A 22,614-nucleotide genomic window follows, 5' to 3' on the forward strand; every position below is an offset into this window, starting at 1 on the left:
GGGTCATAAATATGGTCGAAGGAGGCGATGCTCGCCCGTGCGTCATGCTTGTGAACTAGCGCTACTTATGCTGGCAGGATGATGCTGATACCAGACTCTGCTTCATATTTTTACACGTTTTTATTAGCTTCACCTGTATGTTTGTAGATGTTAGATGGCGGTGAATTTATATTTCCATTATAAATTATTAATGCGTGATTTAACTGAGTTAATTATTATAAGAGCTAGTCCGGGGATCTCGGGCTAGCTGAGTTAAGTGAACTTTCAATATAACTAAAATATTTTTATTCGCAAATATTAAAATCCCTTCATTCAATCTAAAAAAAATAACTAAAAAATGAAAAATAAATAGTGGGTTGCAGAAGAATTATTATTTTAATAATATCTTTAATATAATATAATAATATATTTACCAGTGGGAGGCTCCTTTGCACAGGATGCCGGCTAGATTATAGGTACCACAACGGCGCCTATTTCTGCCGTGAATCAGTAATGTGTAAGCATTACTGTGTTTCGGTCTGAAGGGCGCCGTAGCTAGTGAAATTACTGGGCAAATGAGACTTAATATCTTGTCTCAAGGTGACAGGCGCAGTTGTAATGCCGCTCAGAATTTTTGGGGTTTCAAGAATCCTGAACGGCACTGCATTGTAATGGGCAGGGCGTATCAATTACCATCAGCTGAACGGCCTGCTCGTCTTGTCCCTTATTTTCATTAAAAAAAAAGCACCCCACGCTTTTTTTATAATGTAATATATAATATTTTTTACACTATTTTCAATTTAAATTTATTTTCTATTTTTTAGTTGAATTTTATATAAAGCGTGTTCTTTAGTTTTTTAAACTATTATTTATTAAAATTAAAGTTATTATATTTTTTTACATTCGCTAATAAAATAAATTAATTTATTAACGGTGTGTGTGGTGTGGATTGATGCATCTACTGTCCTCAATAACTCTTGTTTTTACGTATTAATTTACATTTACTTTTTTGACTTAATCGGGTAAGTTGTTGAGTATTTGTAGTTTGAGTATTTTTGTTGCATCACTTTACATTTATTGTAGTTGAAATGGTTTGTTTTGTAAAAGATGAAGCTGTAAACATGTTGATTTAAAAGAGTAGCAATGAGTTTCTTGCCACTTCATCTCATTAAAGCTCAACCTTTTGCGAAGTGGCGTTAATTGAAAAAAGAAAACTTGACATTCATTAGTGTATTTTCCTCCTGCACGAATAATGTGATTATGATTTGATTTTTTTTTTATTTAGTCTACAAAACTGACTACAATTGTATGGATTGCAAAGTAATAAGATATACAAAAATACTATTTATCAATTGAGTCTACTGGATGGAGTCATGGCATGCGTGATTAAGTGATACAATAACTACAGCGCAACAAAACACGCTTAACAAACAAGCTTGATAAAAACAGGAGTTATTCTAACAGCCAATAACAAGAATAAAAAAAAAGATTAACAGATTACTTACTTGCTAACTTATCTATGTACTTAATTTATTTTTTATTTTGGTTATATTGTCACAGAAGATATCTATAGCATCTCTGTAATAATTTGCGAAAAATTGCATTCTATATAGCGGACTATGATCACCAAGTTTGGTTCTGCTTTGTGGCAAACAGAAAGTCTTGCAATTATGTAACCGTATTTATACACATAAGTACCTTTAATGCAACAGTATATATAAGTCCCAGTAAAGCGATACAGGCCAGTATAAATATAAATTTATATGAATCTCTGTCAAATTTGAAATCGGCTGGAACCGGGTACAGAATGCTGCGCACGAGTTGACCTTTACTGGTGTTGTACCCCGTACGAAGTACCAGAGCTCTGGAACAAAATAAAATTAAACATTAACTGTTATATAACTATATACATTAACTATTACATGTCGTTGAATAAAACTAAATGACCATAAAATCAACTTATTTGATTTATCGTTACACGTAGCTAATAAGACTACTTAATATGTTCCATCTATACTAGTTAGGTAAAAGTGAGATATGAAAAAATAATTGTAAGTTTTTTATTTCCTTTCAATTTTAGTATAACATATCTTTGCAAAGATTGATCCTTAACAACAACAGTCTATTGGTTCAATAATACAGGGTGTAATTTTATTTCGAAAAATCATTCGGGTCCATTTCCGTCAAAAGTTCAAGAAATTTTAAAAAACTAAATATGCACTTATTGGTTTCTTATAAATCGAGGGCATGACTCCTTTCACGACTTTTCTCTAAGTCTCGTAGTTTCCGACTTGGCCATCACCGCCCTTCTCAAAAAAACCAACCTGTATATATAGCAATGACAGTACAATATTGTTTATTTCATTAAAAAATCGCAAAAAAAAAAATGCTGGGAGAGTTTCTTGCGCCGCTTCTTCTCTCTCAGAGCGCCATTTGTTGCCGAAGCGGTAGTAGTATCTAGTATATTAGAAATGACATTAAAAAGAATTCTAAAGGAATCAATTTTAAGAAAATAAATGCCTTTAATGCCTTTACTGAAGCATTTTGAGAACATGGCCTAAAATATGGTAAAAGGAAAACTACTGTATGAAAATGTTTTGTTATAAAAAATTCAAAGTAATTTCAACTATTTGTTTGTTCTTTTATCCGGTCTACGGATACGAAGTGATAGTGAGGCATACTAAATAATGACAATATAAGGGTTGCATATCAACAGATGTTATAAATTAACCGAATCGGAATTATGACAACATTCCTCACAGTATTCCTCTTCTTTATCGTTGGCACACGTCTACTATTTCCGACAAAAAAATATGTCAGCAATAAAATAAGCTGTACTGTCTATGTGGAAAGAGAACCGTCATAAAATTTGAGGGCGCAACTGTGTTTTTTTAACGTATTTGCTATGCTGACAACTGTTACGTCAACCTGATTCCTGCCGCCGAATTCCACCTTCGCACGACACGCCACAAGTTAGGATATCATCCCCACCATCTGGATGTGTGGCGGTCCTCCACAGTGCGGTTTACAAGGAGCTTTCTCCCTCGTACAAAGCTGTGGAATGAGCTTCCTTGTGCGGTGTTTCCGGGACGATACGACATGGGTACCTTCAAAAATAGCGTACACCTTCCTTAAGGCTGCAACGCTCTTGTGATTCCTCTGGTGTTGCAAGAGAATGTGGCCGGCGGTGATCACTTAACACCAGGTGACCCGTACGCTCGTTTGTCCTCCTATTCCATTAAAAAAAAAATTATAGCGCGACTATGATTCTTGATATTACTACACTTTGTCAAATAAATTGATACAAAATTCTGTATAAATAATACAACCTATTATTGAAAAAGTTGTAAAAATAATTGCAAATAATGGGTAATAATAATAACCCAGGATCTACTCTGGGTTAACAAAATATAAACTTTTTTTTATCCCGAGTAACACGAATTTATATATATTTACTAGCTGACCCAGCAAACGTTGTATTGCCGATATTAAAATCGCGATACAAAAGTAACTGTTGATCGTAGATAGGTGAAAATTTGAAGTTGTATGTATTTTTTAATGCCACATTATAAAAAAATAAAAACAAAAAATTAAAAAAAAAAATTTAAGGGTGAACAACTCTTATTACATAGGGGTATGAAAAATAGATGTTGGCCGATTCTCAAACCTACTCAATATGCTCACAAAATTTTATGAGAATCGGTCAACCCGTTTCGGAGGAGTACGGGAACGAACATTGTGACACGAGAATTTTATATATAAGATTTATTGAGTCACTAATCAGAACCATAAAGTCTGATTCCAAACATTCAGTAGCAGACATGACTGATCCATCTTTGAAGCTACCAGAGAGATACAAATTATTGTTATCGTCTTCTGAACTTGATATACTCGAATCAGTAACATTTATAATAAACTCTTGCATGTCGTCTAATACTCGTAAATGGTCTTGTTCCCAATATTTTTGTTCAACGTGTAATACATGATCACATTCTTTTTGAAAATTTATTGAAGTAGGCGTTACTTTGCGGAAATCCATAATTATACAAATAATTTGAGTTTTCTTTAGTGTTAATTCCGCCAATATTTAAACAATTCGACACATTTTTCGCCTCTACACGAGGCATCCTCAGGACGTGTTGTCTCGCCAAAATCTGGCACGAGACTTCACTTGAGAATGAGTCATTTGCACATTCTTTTTGCCAATGTTCTGCAGTAATATTATCGAAACATTCATTTATATATGGTAGTAGTTGTTTTGCTGATACATTCACATTTTTTCACGCTACTTGTCTTTTTACTAAACTCCAAATAATTTCAATTGCATTTAGGTCGCAGTGATATGGCGGTCGCCTGACAACGGTATGGCCATGTTCTTCAAGTGTTTGATCGATTTTAAATATTGGTTCTCCTTTGTTCCTTTTTACCAAGTTCAGCCTTTTTAAACTGTCTTTCTTGTCATTTCTGTTTGGAGGCTTATTTAAGCGAGTACTGTGATAAGATGCTGTGAGAAGAAGTTGTCAAGCACAATGACAGATGGTTCAGACAGGTTTGGCAAGAGTTTTTCTTTTATCCACTTTGTAAAGTTTTCCCGATTCATCTCATGGTGGTAATCTGCTGAAATACTTTTAGTTTTATATGCAAGTAGGCAAATTTTTATGAATCCATCTCTGCTGCCAGCATGAACTATATACGGACCGCTGTAGTACAGTGGCTGTCCGACACAAAACGCCTACATTGAATGAGTATCTGACTGCCGTGCGTTTGTATACGTCCAGTGATGTGACATCAGTCAAAATTTGATGATATTAGCTCTGAAGTTTATTCATCGCACTATTCACCGCCAAAATGAACAGGTGGTTCTTGCGACGTTGCCGCTCTATTGTCGAGCGCGCACAGTACCGGCCCAGCGCTATTGCCGCACCGCGCGATGTGTATGAAAAAAAAGGTTCATCCGCACTAGCGCACCGCTTCTGTACTCCAACAGGCCGTCAAGAAACTCATAAATTGAAAGCGCACTTAGACCGACAATAGAAACTTTTACTATGTAGTCTAAGTCAACAGTTTTTTCACGCTATCAAACTTAATCAATCACATCGCTTCCCGCCATATGCGGTATGATAGAACTGTATATTATCCGACTAAGTTCTTTGATAATTGTGTTGTGTGTTCTCATAATTTGGTAGCACTATACACAATAACATACGTTTTAATAATTATTTTCATTAAGTAGGTGTTTCGGTGATAGGTAATGTTACAGTCGGTTTTGGTTTGAACTACTGTTCGATTTTTACATCACAAAATGGAACAATGCAGTATTTTTGTAGCAAATACGAAAAGTCTCGAGTTGAACGTTGTGTGTGAACGCCGACTGAATGAAACGTCATTTCGTTAGTAAAAGTAACAAGATTCAAAGCGGTCGAGTTTCTTGGTCTATTTTTTTTTATGTAATAGGAGGGCAAACGAGCGTACGGGTCACCTGTTGTTAAGTGATCACCGCCGCCCACAATCTCTTGCAACATCAGAGGAATCACAGGAGCGTGCCCTCCCCAGAATACGAAGGGCAGCCCGAGCGAGAGTGCTCGGGGAGGGATGCTCCGACTCCGTAGAGCCGGTACCCTCCTGGGGTACTATCTCGTTAAGGACCGCTTTCATAATCTTTCTTGGGGAAGGGGGGATGGCCACCAGTCCTTGACACTAACCCATGCGAAACATATCGGCACTAGGCCGCTACTTCTATTCTTTATTCTATGTCTATTCTCTTTAAATATCTTTGGGTTAATTGATCATCGCCGCCCACATTCTCTTGCAACACCAGAAGAATTACAGGAGCGGTGCTGGCATTTCGTCATATTTTTTTAACCAGTTCGGGAGCCATGCGACCTACCTAGCACTAGTCTCGAAGATGCGGAGTACGAGACTACCAAGATACTAACTTGACAGGTTCGTTGTTGTAGTATCTCGTCTGGATCACCCTGGTACCACAGAACAGGACGTTGGAGTTGTGTTCCTTCAGGCTGAACTGCTTGTCGATTCGCTGTAACGCTGTCTTTGATACCGGCACTGATTCACCTGCAACAAAAAACCGTTATTTTTTGTCAACTATTATAATAGTTGATATTTTCCACTTCAGTAAATTCAAATTTTAAAACGAGATATTATTAAAAATATTAGTTGAGCGATAAAGTTAATATTATTAGTATTGTTAATTTCATTTTATCTTTTCATAGTTTAAATCCTGTGTTTTTATCACATTAAAACAAATATACAAATTCAAATTCAAATATTTTTATTCAAAATAGGATGTGACATCACTTATTGAAAGTCAAAAAAAGTACCACCCATTCCAAAATGAATGACTCAGGCCTGAGAAGAATGGGCGCAACAAACGCAGCGGGCTTTTTTTTTTCATCAAAAATATGTTTTACAATTAAAGTAACAATTACAAAGTAACATTGTACAATTAAACATATTATTTAATAGCCTGAGGGCGGTCGCTCCGTTCCCAATCTGTGGTATCGTTAAGAAAGTCATTTATGTTATAGTAACCTTTACCACACAAACGTTTTTTAACAATTCTTTTGAATAACGTAATACTTTTGTTTTGAACATTTTCTGGGATCCGACGAATTGTTTTTTAAAAACAAATATTGGCGGAATTAACACTAAAGAAAACTTAAATCATTTCTATAATTATGGATTTAAGAAACACGTGTGGAATTGTTTTTTAAAAACAAATATTGGCGGAATAAACACTCAAGAAAACTTAAATCATTTGTATAATTATGGATTTCCGCAAAGTAACGCCTAATTCAATAATTTTTTTCTTTTTTTTACACAGTACATTGTCGATTATTATTAAACAAATTTTTACAGTAAAAAGTATATTAAATTACAACAGTATCCCAAACTCAGTACGTACCTGTCAACATGCTCTCATTGAGTATGGCAGAGCCCGTGAGTAACGCCGCGTCACAGTGCATCATGCAGCCATGCGCTGGTAACACTATGACGTCACCGGGACATAAAGCCTTGCTGTCCACGACGCGACCGCCCCACAGCTGTACTGTGTCGTGCGCGTCCACCGTCGCACGAAGATTCTCTTGGTTCTGAAAAACAAAAATATTTGAAAATCAAAATCTTTTTACTTATCTTGTGACATATTTTTTGATTTCAAAAACGACTGATCCGAGTCCATCAGATTCCGTTCTAAACGAGTATTCATCACCAAACACGAGAAATGCTGAAAAATCTTTTTAGATATGTGTGTTGAAGCGAGGCAGAACAAAAATACGAGATTTAATTTAAGGGTTAAATGGTTAACTTGAAGTATTGTTTTAATTTATCGACACACTCATGATTATCGTCATTAATTATAATTAGGTCACATCACTATCACATTCCTGAACTCTGCATTCAACTCGCACGATATCTGTACACACTCAACCTGATATCTGATAAATGACATTACGCGACATTGACAGGACGCGACGAGCAGGACGTTCAGCTAATGGTAATTGATACGCCCTGCCCATTACAATGCATTGCCTCTCAGGATTCTTGAAAAACCCAAAAATTCTGAGCGGTACTAAAATTGCGCTCGTCATCTGGAGACATTATTTGTTAGGTCTCATTTGAACAGTAATTTCACTAGCTACGGCGTCCTTCAGACCGAAACACAGTAATGATTACACATTTTTGCTCCACGGTAGAAATAGGCGCCGATTGGTACCCATATCTAGCCGGCATCCTATGCAAAGGAGCCTCCCACTGGTAAACTGACATCTCACCTTCTTAGTCTGTATCACAGATGTGGCAACACCGAACGTCGACATGAGCACGACGGCGAGGCAGTAGTAGTAATAAGGCTCCGCCAGCCAAACGGCGATCGTGAACAATTGGAACACGTAGAACGGATTGAACACTTCCAATACTATTAGAGTTAGTACAGACTGCACGGGCACTTTAATCTCGTTCAGGCCGTATATATTAAACCTGAAAAAAAGAGTGTGTGTGTACTTATGTATGCACGCTAGAACTTATTTTTGGCTGAATGAAATGATTTATTCCTCGTGCTATTCTACTTTTTTAGAATGAACAATTTTATTAAAATCTTGCAACGATGGCTTTGACACTTAATTATTGAATAAATGAATACGGCTGTATGGGCTTGGACCCTTTGCCTGTCCTAATAATGGACGAAGAAGCCAAAAAAAATAACAAATGACGCAAACGTCAGAAACATTTAGGAACCAACTTCAACCTGTTACTTTTGTGTTACAGTGACGCGCGCGCATCTTAAAATTTCACTCTCATCTTGTCTTACCCGAAAAGTAGATTATATCGACAACACACACTCACGTCTTGTTCCCGTCGGGGTAGGCAGAGAGAATAGAATGCCATTTGCTTCTATCCTTACAAACCTCACGCGCTTCCTTTACATTCATTACTCTTTTCAAACCTACATGCTCGCCGGTTCCGGGTGTAAAACTTCTTTAGGCGCGACTTGGGAATTACTTACGTCAGATTTTTTTTTTGACGGAAGTAACGCTCAGTACAAAAGTCAATTGAAAGAATTTTATAAGCCCTTATAATTTAGTGGTTTAAAAAAAAGTGTGAGCATGTAATCTTACATAACATAATAATTAACTATAGGAATAATTAGCAGACGCATTAATACATTACATTACATACGGAATAGCCTGTCCAGTGGTATTTATACAGGTTACAAACAATTACCGACGGGAACAGGGCTGTGGGAAATACGATAACTTATGTCGACAAAAGGCTGCATAAAAATTTTTTTTTAGCAAAATAGTATATATAGTATATAATAAAAAGTTACGGTCCTTTGCCCACTTACATTCTAAGTCGCCGACTCGCACTCGGCGGCGCGGATCCGAACGCGTGTAGCCGCGCGCACGTAGTGTTCTCCACGCCCGCAAGTCGAGCCCATTTCGCGCGCGCTTCGTCCCATACGAGACACTGCTTCTTGTGACGAAAGTATCGGAACTCATTCACATCTGAAATCATCTATTTTATACTAGCTATGCTAGTAGAACCAATTGTTTGAACAATTTTATAAATTAATATTTTGTTTTTCTTTGTTAGATAGTCTTCTAAGCACACGAACTTTTTTATATTAGTGTATAATAAAATAAAACTACGTTTAAATAAACCGACTTCATAAACTGAAAAGTATCAAATAACTAAAAGTTTAATTTAATACACCTCTTATGCAAACCTTTGCCTTTAATATTAATAAAATACTATTATTTATATGTGCTACATATTAATAGGTTTTAAGTCAGTGCCAAGCCCTAAACAAAATAAAACTTAATATTATAAACAGCTAACTTACTGTAATTATTAAGGTTATCTGGCCACGCGTGTTTGTCCGCTTGGGTTGTTTTGTTCTAGACGAAGCTATCCCGCTCAAAGTCACGCGTGGCGATTGTAGGTACATTTATTACATTTGGCTTGGCACCGACTTCAATGCTATCAATATGTAGCACATATAAATAATAGTATTTTATTAATATTAAAGGTAAAGGTTTGCATAAGAGGTGTATTAAATTAAACTTTTAGTTATTTGATACTTTTCAGTTATTCAAATCGGTTTTTTTAAACGTAGTTTTATTTTTTATTTTTTACGTTTTAGTGTCAGTTAATAATAATATATAATCAACCTGAATGAAAACTCCAAAAAAAGGCGTACACAGAAAACAATTATGTCATCCAGGTAGACGAAAATTTTCATATAAATATTCATAAAATGAAAACTACTGGGCCAAACTATGTAAAATTTTTATGGGACCAAATGGCATCTACTTCGCATCAAACAAAAGAAGAATTACGTTAATCGGATCATAAATCTCAGAGTAATCGGTGTATGTACATACATTAAAAAACCGATCGAATTGATAACCTCCTCCTTTTTGAAGTCGGTTAAAAAATATAAGCCTATTGAAATACATACTTAAGTCGATACCATCGTCCAAATGGATTGGTGTATGCAGCCCTTCGGCATTTTCAATTTTAGCTTTTTCAGTTTCCACCTCATCTTCGAAACCTTCATTCAATAAACCGCTGAAAAGTGTTACACGTAATTGTGAGAAAACCACATATAGTTATAATTTATATTGGTACTATTACCATTTACATCATAATTACCTTGAATTTGTTATATTCTTGTTCAATATTTTATGTATATAAAAACTTTTACATTTCTTCTGATATGTTTCCTGTAACAACAAATAATATATTTAAAATGGAATAATAATAATAATCCTTAAAATATTCTTGTCCAAAATACCGTAGTGTCTTACGGTACAGAGACGTGGTCGCTAATTACTATGGGCCTTGTGAGGAAGTTCATGGTCGCTCAGAGGGCAATGGAGAGGGCTATGATCGGAGTTTCCCTGCCAGATCGAATCAGAAATGAAGAGAACCAAAGTCACCGGCATAGCCCAAATTATTGCGAAACTGAGCATTGGCAGTGCGCACATAGTTCGACGGACAGATGACCGGTGAGGCAGTAAAGTCCTCGAATGGCGACCACGTACCAGAAGACGTAGTGTTGGTAGGCCCCCACAAGATGGACTGACGATCTAATCAAGATCGCCGGAATAGGTTGGACGAGGGCAGCGCAGGACCGTCTTGGAGAATTTTAGGGGAGGCCTTTGTCCACCAGTGACGTCTTCCGGCTTAAATGATGATGATGACATCTCCTTTTACCTTTTTTTGGTACCATTTTGTTACAATTTTACTCTCATCTTGTACTTCCATCAAATAACCAGAGCATGGGCCATATGCAACATATAAGCACACAGTGAACACTTAGATGTTTGTCCCTGAATTGGCTGTAGGTGATCAACTACCAAGTGAGCCCAAATCTCATCTATCAATGACAGGTACAAAAGAATTGTATAGAAGTATTCGCTACATACTTACAACAACCATAACTTGGTCAGCTATTTGAAAGCAGCTTCGAACAGAAGTCGCATACAGAAGCAACTTTGGCACCCAATGGAAGACCAGAAATGGTAATCCACATGTTATTATAGAGAAGAAATATGTGACATAAGTCCTCCATCTGCTGGTTTTGTATCCAAACACCACCTAAAAAACAAATCAGTACATACTTAGTACCTACTCATTTGTATAGAAAACCTACTGAAACATAATATATTACTAATGAATAATGTTAAGAATTATTAGTATTAGCTATAGGTAGGCTTTGTTGCTTTGGGGCTGTTAGCAACAAAAAAAAACTCCCTAACAGGTCAGTAATAAAAAGGCATTTGATTCCTTTACAATTCTTTTTGATGTCATTTCAAATAACTACTAGATACTACTACCGCTTTGGAAACAAATGGCGCTCTGAGAGAGAAGAAGCGGCGCAAGAAACTCTCTCAGCATTCTTTTTTTGCGCTCTTTTCAATAAAAATATACAATATTGTACAGTCATTTCTATCGCTATAAAATAATTACAATAATTGGACTATTTCATAATCATAGAGCAGTATTAGTAGTTTACCAGCGGGAGGGTCTCTTTGCACAGGATGCCAGCTAGATTATGGGTACCACAATTCCACCTATATATAATATATTATTTATGTTGACTTTCTTACTGATACCACAGATTGGGAATGGAGCGACCACCCTCAGGATATAAATAATAAGTTTTATTGTACAATATTACATTGTAACCTTGTAATATTAAAAAAAAAAAAAAACAAGTCACCCACTGAGTTTGTAGCACCCGTTTTTTTATGTCTGTGGCATACTTTTTTGAAAGGGTGCTTGTTTTTAACTTTGGTATCATATCCTATTTTGAATAAAAATATTCGGATTTGAATATAACTAAAGAGTACAAACAAAAAAAAATGTCGCCATTCCTTAAATAATATTGGTGGAAATATACTCTCACATAATTTGTTAGTATATGTTGCTACTAAATTTAACAATAACATTAATTCAAACACACAAATAAAACTGAAAACAAAATTTTATGAATGTTGCTGGACTCAAACCCGCAACCTCTCCCGTTCTTTGTGAGCGCTCTTTTCAACAGAGCCAACCGTTCGAGTGACATATCGTTTATAACATCTTGTATGTTTTGTTCAACTCACAGGTTCTGGGGGTTATCACTTTAAAAATATAACAAATAATTAATTCAAACAGCAATATCAACCAATTAATACAATACTTTGTTAAGTATATCCCTTACTACTTATCAACCAACTATCCATAATTAGATGAGACATAATATTAAACAATTGTGTATGTGTGATATGTTATCATCTTATGTTGTACAATACACAATAAGCAGATTATGACAATATTTTATCTTAATTGTATAATATATTGCCTATTCATTTCTGAATTACAATAAAGAAATTGTGAAAATGATATTAATGAATAGAGTCACTCATACCAAGACCTTTTTAATCCGAACTCCAAAAGTTTACCCCCTGTTAAGATTCCTGGAGTGTTTGGATAATAGAACAGAGAATCTACAAAGTATTTTTTGAAATAAAACAAACAGTATTTTGAATTTTGAAACATAAGTATTCATCTATAAATGTAACATTTATTAGATTTTTCTAAAGAAATCCAATATTTTAGTATTGTCTCGCAATTTACGGTAAAAGCATTTTGTTCTAGCACGGAATTCTCTTTATGGTCAGCCCATTCAAGGCATGTATTTTGTGAGTATGGTGTTTGCTTTACAATGGTGTTCGGATTATAGGGGTCCTGCTGTACTTAGTTTCCATTCTTTGTTTGGGTGATTGGAGTAAATGCCTACTCAAGCACTGAGAAGCATAACAAATGTTTTAACATGAATAAAAATATTTTATAGTACCTAGGTACCTAATTAGGTAAATTATCTTCTATCTACCGAGTTCTGTATACTTCCACCATACAGCCACACTGACACAGACACATAGTTTCAAATTCAAATTCAAATATTTTTATTCAAAATAGGATCTGACATTATATGGAAATTATTTGTTTGGAAGTGTATCAAACTTTTATTGGTCCAGTACTAGTGTGTTGTCTTATTAATGTATGGGCCAAGCAAACAATCCTGTTTTTTATTTGGTCAGCCAACAGTCAGCTCTAAATTGGTAGGAAATAATTTACAAAAAAGAAAAAATATAAATTAATGAACACCAATAGTGACACACAGTTTCAGTGATACCATGGACTTCAGCACCATTGCATACTCTGCCCTGTCAAGCCGCGCACTACATGCACAACTCTGCAGTTTAAGATGGGACATTATCACAAACCCACTCCACTCACCCTGATGAAAGACCTCCGAATGGTCTGAAACTAGTCTGTACTTACACCAATAAACCACAGCATAAATAAACTTACGATTACTCATGAATCTTTTAAAAATTTAATAAACAAGTATTACAAATACATAAAAACACAGCAGTTCTCAGCTAAGGTGGGCAGAGATTACAGACCAGACAATTCAGACATCTAGCAGAGGTAAGTGGGAAATAGGGTACTGAATGCTCATTGGCCAAGTAATTATTATAGTTTGTAAGGTCAGTAGTAAGGGGCTTCTACCACATGCATCAAAACTTTCCTACAAACTCTTCAGAGTACAATCTGATTGGAAATGTACCCCTAAGCCCACCTTTCCCAATAACAGTCACCTACCCATTATAGTTCAATGAATAATGTTTTTATAGCTTGTTATTTACCTGTTCAAACTCTGGATCTGCATTTATATTCTGACTAGTAAATTCGATGAATATATCATTACGTTCAATTGATCCATACCGTATGAGTGGTTGAATATCGTCCTCTTCGAAGCTCATAATTATAACTTGTGGTGTTACTGTAACACCTTTTAATGTTGAATTTCAATTAAATACTAATTGATTACTATTCCTGTACTTATTACATAATTTTGGGGGCGTTTTGCAGAACAGCTGGTTCAAATAACAATATTATTGTTTACATTTTACCCGCCTATTGTGATATTTAGCACACGTCATGTTTATTGCTCACACTTTTTATAACTTTAGCTAGTTTCATGAACACAATGAAAACATTCATTAATTTTGATTATTGCCATAATAGTTGTTTGAATTGAAATTTGAAATACTTTAATTGCCTCATAGTCGATATTATTCATGTACATAACAAGTACATACTTGATACTACAATAAAAATATTCGACATTTCGTTTCCGCCAAAGATGATGTAAACTAGAATTTAGATGGAAATACCACGTAAAAGTTACCACTCACCACAGATCACTGTCACAATACTCTTCAGACTCTCAACTGTCAAGGACATAGAATAATGTATATAATATTCTAAGGTCATTAAAACTAAAAACTATGTGGAACAGACCTCATTCAACATCCCTTGGTATAGACTTAGTATGACTTAAGTGCTAACGCATGTTTGTCGAGTATCGCCTACTAGTTTGGCCTAGGAAAAACTTGTTTGTCCTAAAATCGGGTTTGGCCAATGACATATCATTATGTATTAGCAACAGTCGTCGTGCAAGGGACTAGCACTCATAATATTTCTATTACCTTCATATTTATATTGTTATGGTTGAGAATCACGGCGGATTAGATGAGCCATTGACATTGTATTTGTCTATTGTTACCTATTATCAGGGAAAAATATAAACATAATGCCACCCCTGAAAAATCCGCCCCAATACTGGAATTTTACTTAAACTTATAGTTTATATAATTTATTTTTAAAACTAAAATAACTAATTTATTGCAGAAACTTTATCAAAAAAAATACTTATTAAATTTCTTTAATTCCAGAAAATAAAAACATCGATTATTATTTTAAATCTCCAAGGAAGTAATTAATTAAATCGTTTTTTTTTTATTAATTTGTACTAAAAGTGCCAAAATGATAATTTACAAATAATGGATAAATTGAATTTCTTGAAATATCAATTAGACCAAAAATTATTAATTAATAGAATTAATCAATTATATTGAGCAATCTTGATAAGACTAAAAAAAAATATTTTTCACTTTCAAAATTTGCTGCCCTAAAAAATTTGCCGCCCTGGGCACTTACACCAACTGCCCCTAGTGTAAGTCCACCGCTGCCTATTATAATATATTACATTATTTTACATACCATTTGACTGTCTTCGTGATTTATATGTTGCTCCATGGATATTGTCATGTTATTAGCTGTTAATCTGTATCTCAAGTCGTCAACTGCAAATAAAAAATAAATAAATAGTGGTAGCCCTTCCCAAAAAGCCACACTAAAATAAATAATATAATCCAAATATAAACGACCCTGTTGCGGAAGAAGTAACGAGCAGCCCAGTCAGTGCTAATTGAAGCTTGCAACGATCCTAGATTGTGCTAGCGGGATAGTCGCAGACTCGAAATAGTATTGTAACAGGTGGCACTAATGTAATACGTGACTGCCAAAGCATCTTTCCTCAAGAATCGTAAACAAATCAGAAACCATAAAGACACTCAAGTCTCTTTGAAGGTTTCATAACATAATATTTACCTCCAGGTTATAAGTCACTTTAAGATTATTATTGCCTAGGTGCAGAAGGTCCGCTACAGTTTGATGATCTAGACTTTGGTCCAGTTGCCAAATATGACTTATATCCCATTCAGGTAAGTTCTATGCCAATAGAAGTTACCTTCGTCAGCAAAGAAAGTAGTAAGTTTAGTATAATTATAATAAAAATCTATCCCTCGGAATCCAAAAGTTTATTATGTATGATATATTTTATAAAAAAAAAACTTTAAAAATACGGTATCGAAACAGCCTTGATTACGGTGCTTGCTCAATATATATATATATATATATATATATATATATATAAACTTAGAGTATTTGTTTTCTAATTTTAATGGAAGACATAGGTGCTAAAGATTGAATGATTTTCTTTTTATACCCGAAACAAATATTTATGCTGTTGAACTATAAAGGACATACACAAACATTATAATTACTTACATAATTACATCAATTATTAATATAGTACATAGTGATATTTACAAAAGCAGTGAATGGGGAGGAAGGAACTAGGGAGAAGAGACATTTAACGAAAGTTGGTCGGGGAATTTAAGCAGGTATAAAATTGTACAAAGAAGGTTGCATGGGAGAATTGAAGAATAAATGATCCACGTTACCCTCGTTCGCCACATTCAAATGCTTATATTATTTTTCCTCTTTGTATTTGTTAATTGACAGTTGTCATTGTCAACTGGAAGATTGTCAAGTTCTCTGTGCCAAATAAAAGATTTGCTTATTGCTTTATAGTGTAAACTAACTGCTTTTAGCTTTGAAGTTTGCTGTGTACACTACTTCAGTTTTGTGAAATTACAAATTTGTTTTGTATTTGTTCTAAATTCTAGGTTTATCTGTTAAAAATATAGTACTATTTTATAAGTGAATTGTTTACACTATTCTAAAATAATAGATAGCCATCGCAAATAAAGTTACTTTAGTCGTAGGTTGAAATTTTTGTATTTCATGTCTTATTCTAACCTCACAGAAATCATTAAAACTTTTTGTTTTATTCTACTACTAAATACTAATAAGTTTCAGTGTTTGTAACATTAGAAGATGCAATATAAGTTAATAGATAGGTCAAACAATCATCCAAATTCCCAATTATGCTTGGATTTCGTCAATATTTGATACCCGATCTTTACCACATAAATCTGCATTTCAGATAATTGGCAAGCATAATGATAATTCCCGTTCGATGTTTTACTTGTGGAAAAGTTATTGGGAATAAGTGGGAGGCATATTTGGGTTTATTACAAGCGGAATACACTGAAGGGTGAGTTTTATTACAATTGTGTAATCAATATAGTGTAATGTATCTTTGTATTTGGGAGGTTTCCAGAAATTATGATAATTATAATATTGATATGTTCTTCAGGCTTGTGGGGTGAACTATATGCTTCTTCAACTCATATGAAATTTAAAATAATTGTTGAAATGTTTTTTTAGGTTATGGCTACTAGGTAGGAAGAATGGGTCGTTTATGTTTTTGACACATTTACACAATTTTTTTTTTTCATCCAAATTAGGTGATCTGTATCAGATTTTCAATGTTCAGATAAAGTGACTAAAAGCTATCAGAGGAATTAATTAATTTGAGCCATTAAAGATATGCATCTATGTTAAATTAAATGTGGCTTAATCCACAAAACTATGATCTCTTTCTCAATTATGTTTATCACACCCACATTACATAACACGGTAATAAGAGCCACAGATTTATGGTTTTTATTTTAACTTCAAATATTACAGAGACAAAGAATTCTTACAAAAATCATAAATGATGGTCGAAATGTTTGAACTTTGTGGTCCTTACATTTCTTATGTTGGATTATTATTATTATTATTATTGATTGAACATTCCTACCATCCAGAATGGCAACAAACAATCCAAACCTGGATGATTGATTTAGGTACAATATACCACTCAATTAACAAAAATGGTGGAGACAATGTATAACTCAAAAAATGAATACACAGACAACATTTATAATATGTATAAATACCATTGTTCAACATGGAGGTCTGCCACTGTCTAGACATAGTTTTCATGCTTCTTCAGTTGACTGAATCAGCATTTTCATACAATTTGTGTGAGTTTTGCTATTCTGGACTGGTAATCCAAATCTACATCCAGTATGTGGCTTAGTGATAGCCAAAGAATCAGTTGATAGATTGTGTGACTTTAAGAAAAATATTTGTGTTTGAACTAACTTGTATCAAGCTTCCTGCTAGATCTTTACCCAGACACAGAATTTTCAACCTACCGACTCTTAGAACCAATATTGGGTTTTACATGCCTCTTCACAGAATATGTTCTTCATTGGATTCTCACATTAATGTCGACCTGTATTACACTCCTCTACTGCTGCATTTAAGACTAAGTTAAAACAACAATTACTGTCCTTACCTTAAACCCTGTATCTTTATTCATTATTATATCCACTAGTATGTCTGTCTGTGTCTTGATTTATATAATATTGTGTATTCACCTAAATATTCTAGTGTTTACTTATCTTAATGTTCTGTTGTCATGTCTGTATATTTGTATTATTTTGTATAATCAGTGAAACTATTCTAGGATATATCCTACATTGTAATTTTTATATAACTTCATCTTTTACTATAGTGATGTATCTGTTTGTTTCCTTAACAAATAAATAAATAAATTTCTCAACAAATTCATCACAATTCCTACTATACTTGTTATGGCATTTCAACTTTTCTCTGTACACAACTATGTAAAGAATAATAATGATCCATGTATTTGATCATTGAATTTATTTTAAAACTTGTGTGTTAATGTATTCTGTTATAAGAAAATTTATTGAAGCAGGCGTTACTTTGCGGAAACCCATAATTATACACATGATTTGAGTTTACTTTAGTGTTAATTCGGCCAATATTTGTCTTTAAATGATATGTTTTCGCCTCTACACAAGGCATCCTCAGGATACGTTGTCTAGCTTAAATCTGGCACGAGATTGATCTCAAATCATTTGCATATACTGTTATATTCTTCCTACTGCGGCTTCTATGGAAGGTATACAACAAGTTAGCCAATGTTATGTTAAAGTAGAGAACCAAGCTTTGAGTATTTGTTTTCTAATTTTAATGGTAGTGATCGGTGCTTAAGATTGAAACACCTGTAAGACTATAAAGGACATACCAAAAATAAAATTACTTAAATTAATAAAAATAAGTACCTAGTGATATTTACAGCTTAATCTTATTCTTTTGTACTGATGTATTTAAAATACTACTTTTTAGTGTGTTAGTTGTCACATGACTCAATTAATCATCAATTATTCATCTACACAAATTAAAATCTAAGTATTTTACTATACGCTTAAAGTCTAGTTTATGAAGCATCATAATTATAATTTACAACGATTTCATAAAGTGTGGAAATAATATTATCATATCATTGTTTGCAAAGGTACAAGCTTAACTCTCGCATGTTTTTATGATGTAGATAATATGAATATAATTTGTATAAAATTGTGTGGTATTGTTGTAATTTTAAAGTAAAATGTTTCCTGTGTAGAAAATCATGATTGTTTAAAGTCAACATTGACTGTATTTTTATTTTTACTTGACTGCAATTATTTGTTTCTTTGTGGAGACGAAAAAGAACATAGATTGTTTATGGTCAGATGGGTATTACACTGGTGGTTCTAGTTTAGGTATCATTGAAGTGCCTGTACCTGTGCGGGAAGCACAGGTTGCCCGCTAGATAGGAACAATAAATTAAAATATTTAAAAAAAATTGCATTTAAAATCACTTATTGAATGTCGAAAACCCATTCGAAATAGTATGTCTATACAAGGGTGTCTGCTCCATTTCCAGTCGGTGGTATCATTAAGAAAATCATTAATGTTATAGTAATGCTTTTAAATTTCATTACATATTTGTTTTGTACATTTTCTGGGATCATGTTGTAAAAGCATATACATCACCCAATAAAAGACTTACAAACTGACTTAACCAAGTAGTGGCCATAACAACTTTATGTTTGTCACAGTTTCTATCAAATTCTTTAATGTGCTTATCAAATCAATGTTTTTATCTATTTAAATTTTTCTCCTTATGATTCTTTAGGACCTAGGTTATAAATAGGGTGAATAGCCTCTTCTGCAGCACAAACATGTTATTAATATCGGCTGCACTGCCCGAAACATAGTTGTTCCTTTTTCTAAACCAGTGAGAGCTTCTTGACACAGGCAGTAGTGTACAAGCACTCTTTGTGTTAAGGTTTGAACAGTACCATAGCAGGGGAAATTGCTGAGCCAAGGAGTCTTAATTCTCTCGGAGTCTCGTTGTAGGATGACGAGTGTATTCGCGTCGGGTGCCCCTCAATATTTTGGTTTTTTTTTAAGAAACCTGAGGAGTACTCTAATGATGATGCCGGCTAGATTATTATTACTGGGTAAATGAGACTTATCATCTTATATCTCAGGGTGACGAGCGCAATTGTGCTGCCGACGCCACTCAGAATTTATGAGTTTTTCATGAATCCTGAGCGGCATTTCATTGTAATGGGCAGGGCGTATCACTTACCATCAGCTGAACGCCCTGCTCGTCTCGTCCCTTATTGTAAAAAAGAGGATGAATCACTTACCATCAGAAGAATCTTGCTCATCTTGCCATCTCTTATAACGATTATTCCGTCACTATTACAGATATAAAAAAACTTTAAACTTATATCAAAAGTACATTACCTAATCAGCAAAATGAAATACTGTTCTTCTAATGAATCTATATATTGGAGTGTTTAATATCAAATATTTTGTACACTTCTAGTTAGATTTTTTAAAAAGTTATTGATGTCATTTGGCTGATTAGGTAACATACTTTCTATATTATCAGTTTAAAGTTTTTAATATCTGTAATAGTTACGAAATAATTGCCTGGTCACACTTAACCATTACACCTGTATATTGTTCAAAACTAGTTCCATTAGTATAATTAATCCCTTTTTTTTATTAAAATAATGGACGAGACGAGCAGGACGTTCAGCTGATGGTAATTGATACGCCCTGCCCATTACAATGCTGTGCCGCTCAGGATACTTGAAAAACTGAAAAATTCGGAGTGGCACTACAACTGCGCTTGTCACCTTGAGACATAAGATGTCAAATCTCATTTCTCTTAGTAATGCTTACACATTACTGCTTCACGGCAGAAATAGGCTGCGTTGTGGTACCCATAATCTAGCCGGCATCCGGTGCAAAGGAGCCTCCCACTTGTATTTTGATATTATTGCAAGTTCATGACCACAGCTCAACTGACTACCATGGCAAGTAGTTGGCAGTTATAACTATGAGTATCTATCTGGTACTTTAATTCTTTGGTAGGTACCTTAATTCAATGCTCCAGAAAGTTAGAAATTGGCTTCATGATTGGAATTCCTTCCTGTTTCATAATCTCCTAAATCAAGAGAAATGTAATTGCTCAACCCCATTGATCTAAGGCCACTTAATTGACCAATGGCCTCTTGTAAAGCTTAAGACTTCTTTACATCCTAATAATTAATCTCAGCAGCTCAAGTGATAAATAATTTATCCAACTTTGTTTTGTTTTAGTGATGCTTTGGACGCACTGGGACTGAAAAGATATTGCTGCCGAAGAATGCTGTTAGGACATGTAGATCTGATTGAGAAGTTACTTAACTATGCCCCATTGGAGAAATAAAACTGAATATATTATATTATAAGTAACTATTAAGAGTAAATTTATGTAAGTAAGATTATTTGAAATAAATTGTGTGAATAAAATGGCTTTTAAATTATCTCTAATCTAGAGACCTATCTACTCTTTACTAAAGTTAATGTTAAATCTCTAAAAATAATAGTAATTTTAGGTAGGTTTGCGGTAATTTATTTTTAAATGGCTTCGAAAAGCAGGTTTCAGTGGGAGGCACGTTTGCACCTTGCCGGCTAGATCACGGGTACCACAACGGCGCCTATTTCTGCAGTGAAGCAGTAATGTGTAAACATTACTGTGTTTCGGTCTAAAGGGCGCCGTAATTACTGGGCAAATGAGACTTGACATTAAGGTGTATTAGACTTGAGACAAGGTGACGAGCGCAGTTGTAGTGGCGCTCAGAATTATAAGTATTTTCAAGAATCCTGAGTGTATATATATTAATGGGCAGGGCGTATCAATTACCATCAGCTGAACGTCCTGCTTGTCTCATCCCTTATTTTCATAAACAAAAAAGGTTCTCAATTTGTGTTTAGGGTTCCATACATTTTAATGAATAACCATTGAATCCTTACCTATAAGATCACTTGTATGTCCTGTACGTTTGTCACAGCAATATTTTCTCCGAATCCAGTAGATCATTTATGTATAGCACCGATGATAACCAACAAACTTCGAAAATACTCAAAGTTTGGCAGTTTAACATGACACTGGCAAATTTGTGGTCTGTTTACCACAAAAGCTACAGTATTAAGAATAGAACTATAAGTACGGTACATTTTCGAATTTATATGACCCAAACAAGAACTCGCGAAATAAAGACATTTGAATTATGGGGGTAAATCAAAAAATGCAAGCTTTATTTGAAAACCAGAGGTAGACAACGTCAGGAGACAACAATGAGAGAGATATTGAGGATAATTATAGGGCGTAACTAAATGTTGTTATTCTAAAAATAAAGCATTTATTAGATAAACTCAAGAAGGTGCAAGATATAGGTAAAATAAGTTATTCAATGGGCCATTGTTAAATTATATATTAGTCTGCAACTTTGTGTTTCATACCTCGTTAACACAGAAAACGTGCGATAGGATAATAGCGTCGTGCCATTACTTCAAATTGCAGAAGATTTGTGTCAACAAAGTGTTAGGTAAGTGCCTAGTCTACGGCGTACTATTATGTATATTATCATTAGTTATAAGGAGAAACAAGATAAATTTATTTTTTTACACTAAGAGGTCGCTACTCAAAATTATCATTTACTTTTCAATAATATTATTGTTTACATGCTCCTCGCGGTATCAAGAACAAATTTGGCATCATTTGTAATCAAAAATAGCCGCTGCGCAAAATTATCGTTGCTTACACATATTTGCAGA

The 22,614-nt window shown here is 34.3% G+C and overlaps 2 protein-coding genes across 3 annotated transcripts in view; one reads left to right on the top strand and one right to left on the bottom strand.

Annotated features, from left to right (window-relative positions):
• The window catches only part of LOC126980020 (polyamine-transporting ATPase 13A3-like), a 61,797-nt gene that overhangs the window by 3,970 nt on the left and 35,213 nt on the right, over window positions 1-22,614 (bottom strand). The window contains exons 2-10 of one of the 2 annotated variants that reach the window (XM_050829645.1): window positions 15,124-15,206; window positions 10,933-11,100; window positions 10,153-10,223; window positions 9,959-10,068; window positions 8,843-9,002; window positions 7,770-7,974; window positions 6,902-7,088; window positions 5,916-6,051; window positions 1,678-1,843 (exon numbers count right to left, since the gene is read on the bottom strand). In XM_050829645.1, the coding sequence (XP_050685602.1) occupies window positions 1,678-1,843; window positions 5,916-6,051; window positions 6,902-7,088; window positions 7,770-7,974; window positions 8,843-9,002; window positions 9,959-10,068; window positions 10,153-10,223; window positions 10,933-11,100; window positions 15,124-15,171 (1,251 nt within the window). In that variant the 5' untranslated portion in view covers window positions 15,172-15,206. Of the gene's footprint in view, window positions 1-1,677; window positions 1,844-5,915; window positions 6,052-6,901; window positions 7,089-7,769; window positions 7,975-8,842; window positions 9,003-9,958; window positions 10,069-10,152; window positions 10,224-10,932; window positions 11,101-13,703; window positions 14,190-15,123; window positions 15,207-22,614 lie in introns of those variants that run through there. The other variant, XM_050829644.1, reaches the window with a different exon arrangement.
• Window positions 16,286-21,306, top strand: LOC126980021 (DNA-directed RNA polymerases I, II, and III subunit RPABC5). Its single transcript, XM_050829646.1, has 3 exons — window positions 16,286-16,468; window positions 16,694-16,804; window positions 21,115-21,306. Exons 2-3 carry the CDS (start codon window positions 16,710-16,712, stop codon window positions 21,221-21,223), a joined length of 204 nt encoding a protein of 67 aa, XP_050685603.1. The 5' UTR covers window positions 16,286-16,468; window positions 16,694-16,709; the 3' UTR covers window positions 21,224-21,306.

This window comes from Leptidea sinapis, chromosome 4, assembly GCF_905404315.1.
Source record: "Leptidea sinapis chromosome 4, ilLepSina1.1, whole genome shotgun sequence".
Lineage (NCBI taxonomy): Eukaryota > Metazoa > Arthropoda > Insecta > Lepidoptera > Pieridae > Leptidea > Leptidea sinapis.

Bases quoted from the DNA above. Each gene is read 5' to 3' on its own strand.
- LOC126980021 (XM_050829646.1), top strand. From the start codon at position 16,710: ATGATAATTCCCGTTCGATGTTTTACTTGTGGAAAAGTTATTGGGAAT. The intron at 16,805-21,114 runs GTGAGTTTTATT...GTTTTGTTTTAG, and splicing joins CAAGCGGAATACACTGAAGG to TGATGCTTTGGACGCACTGG.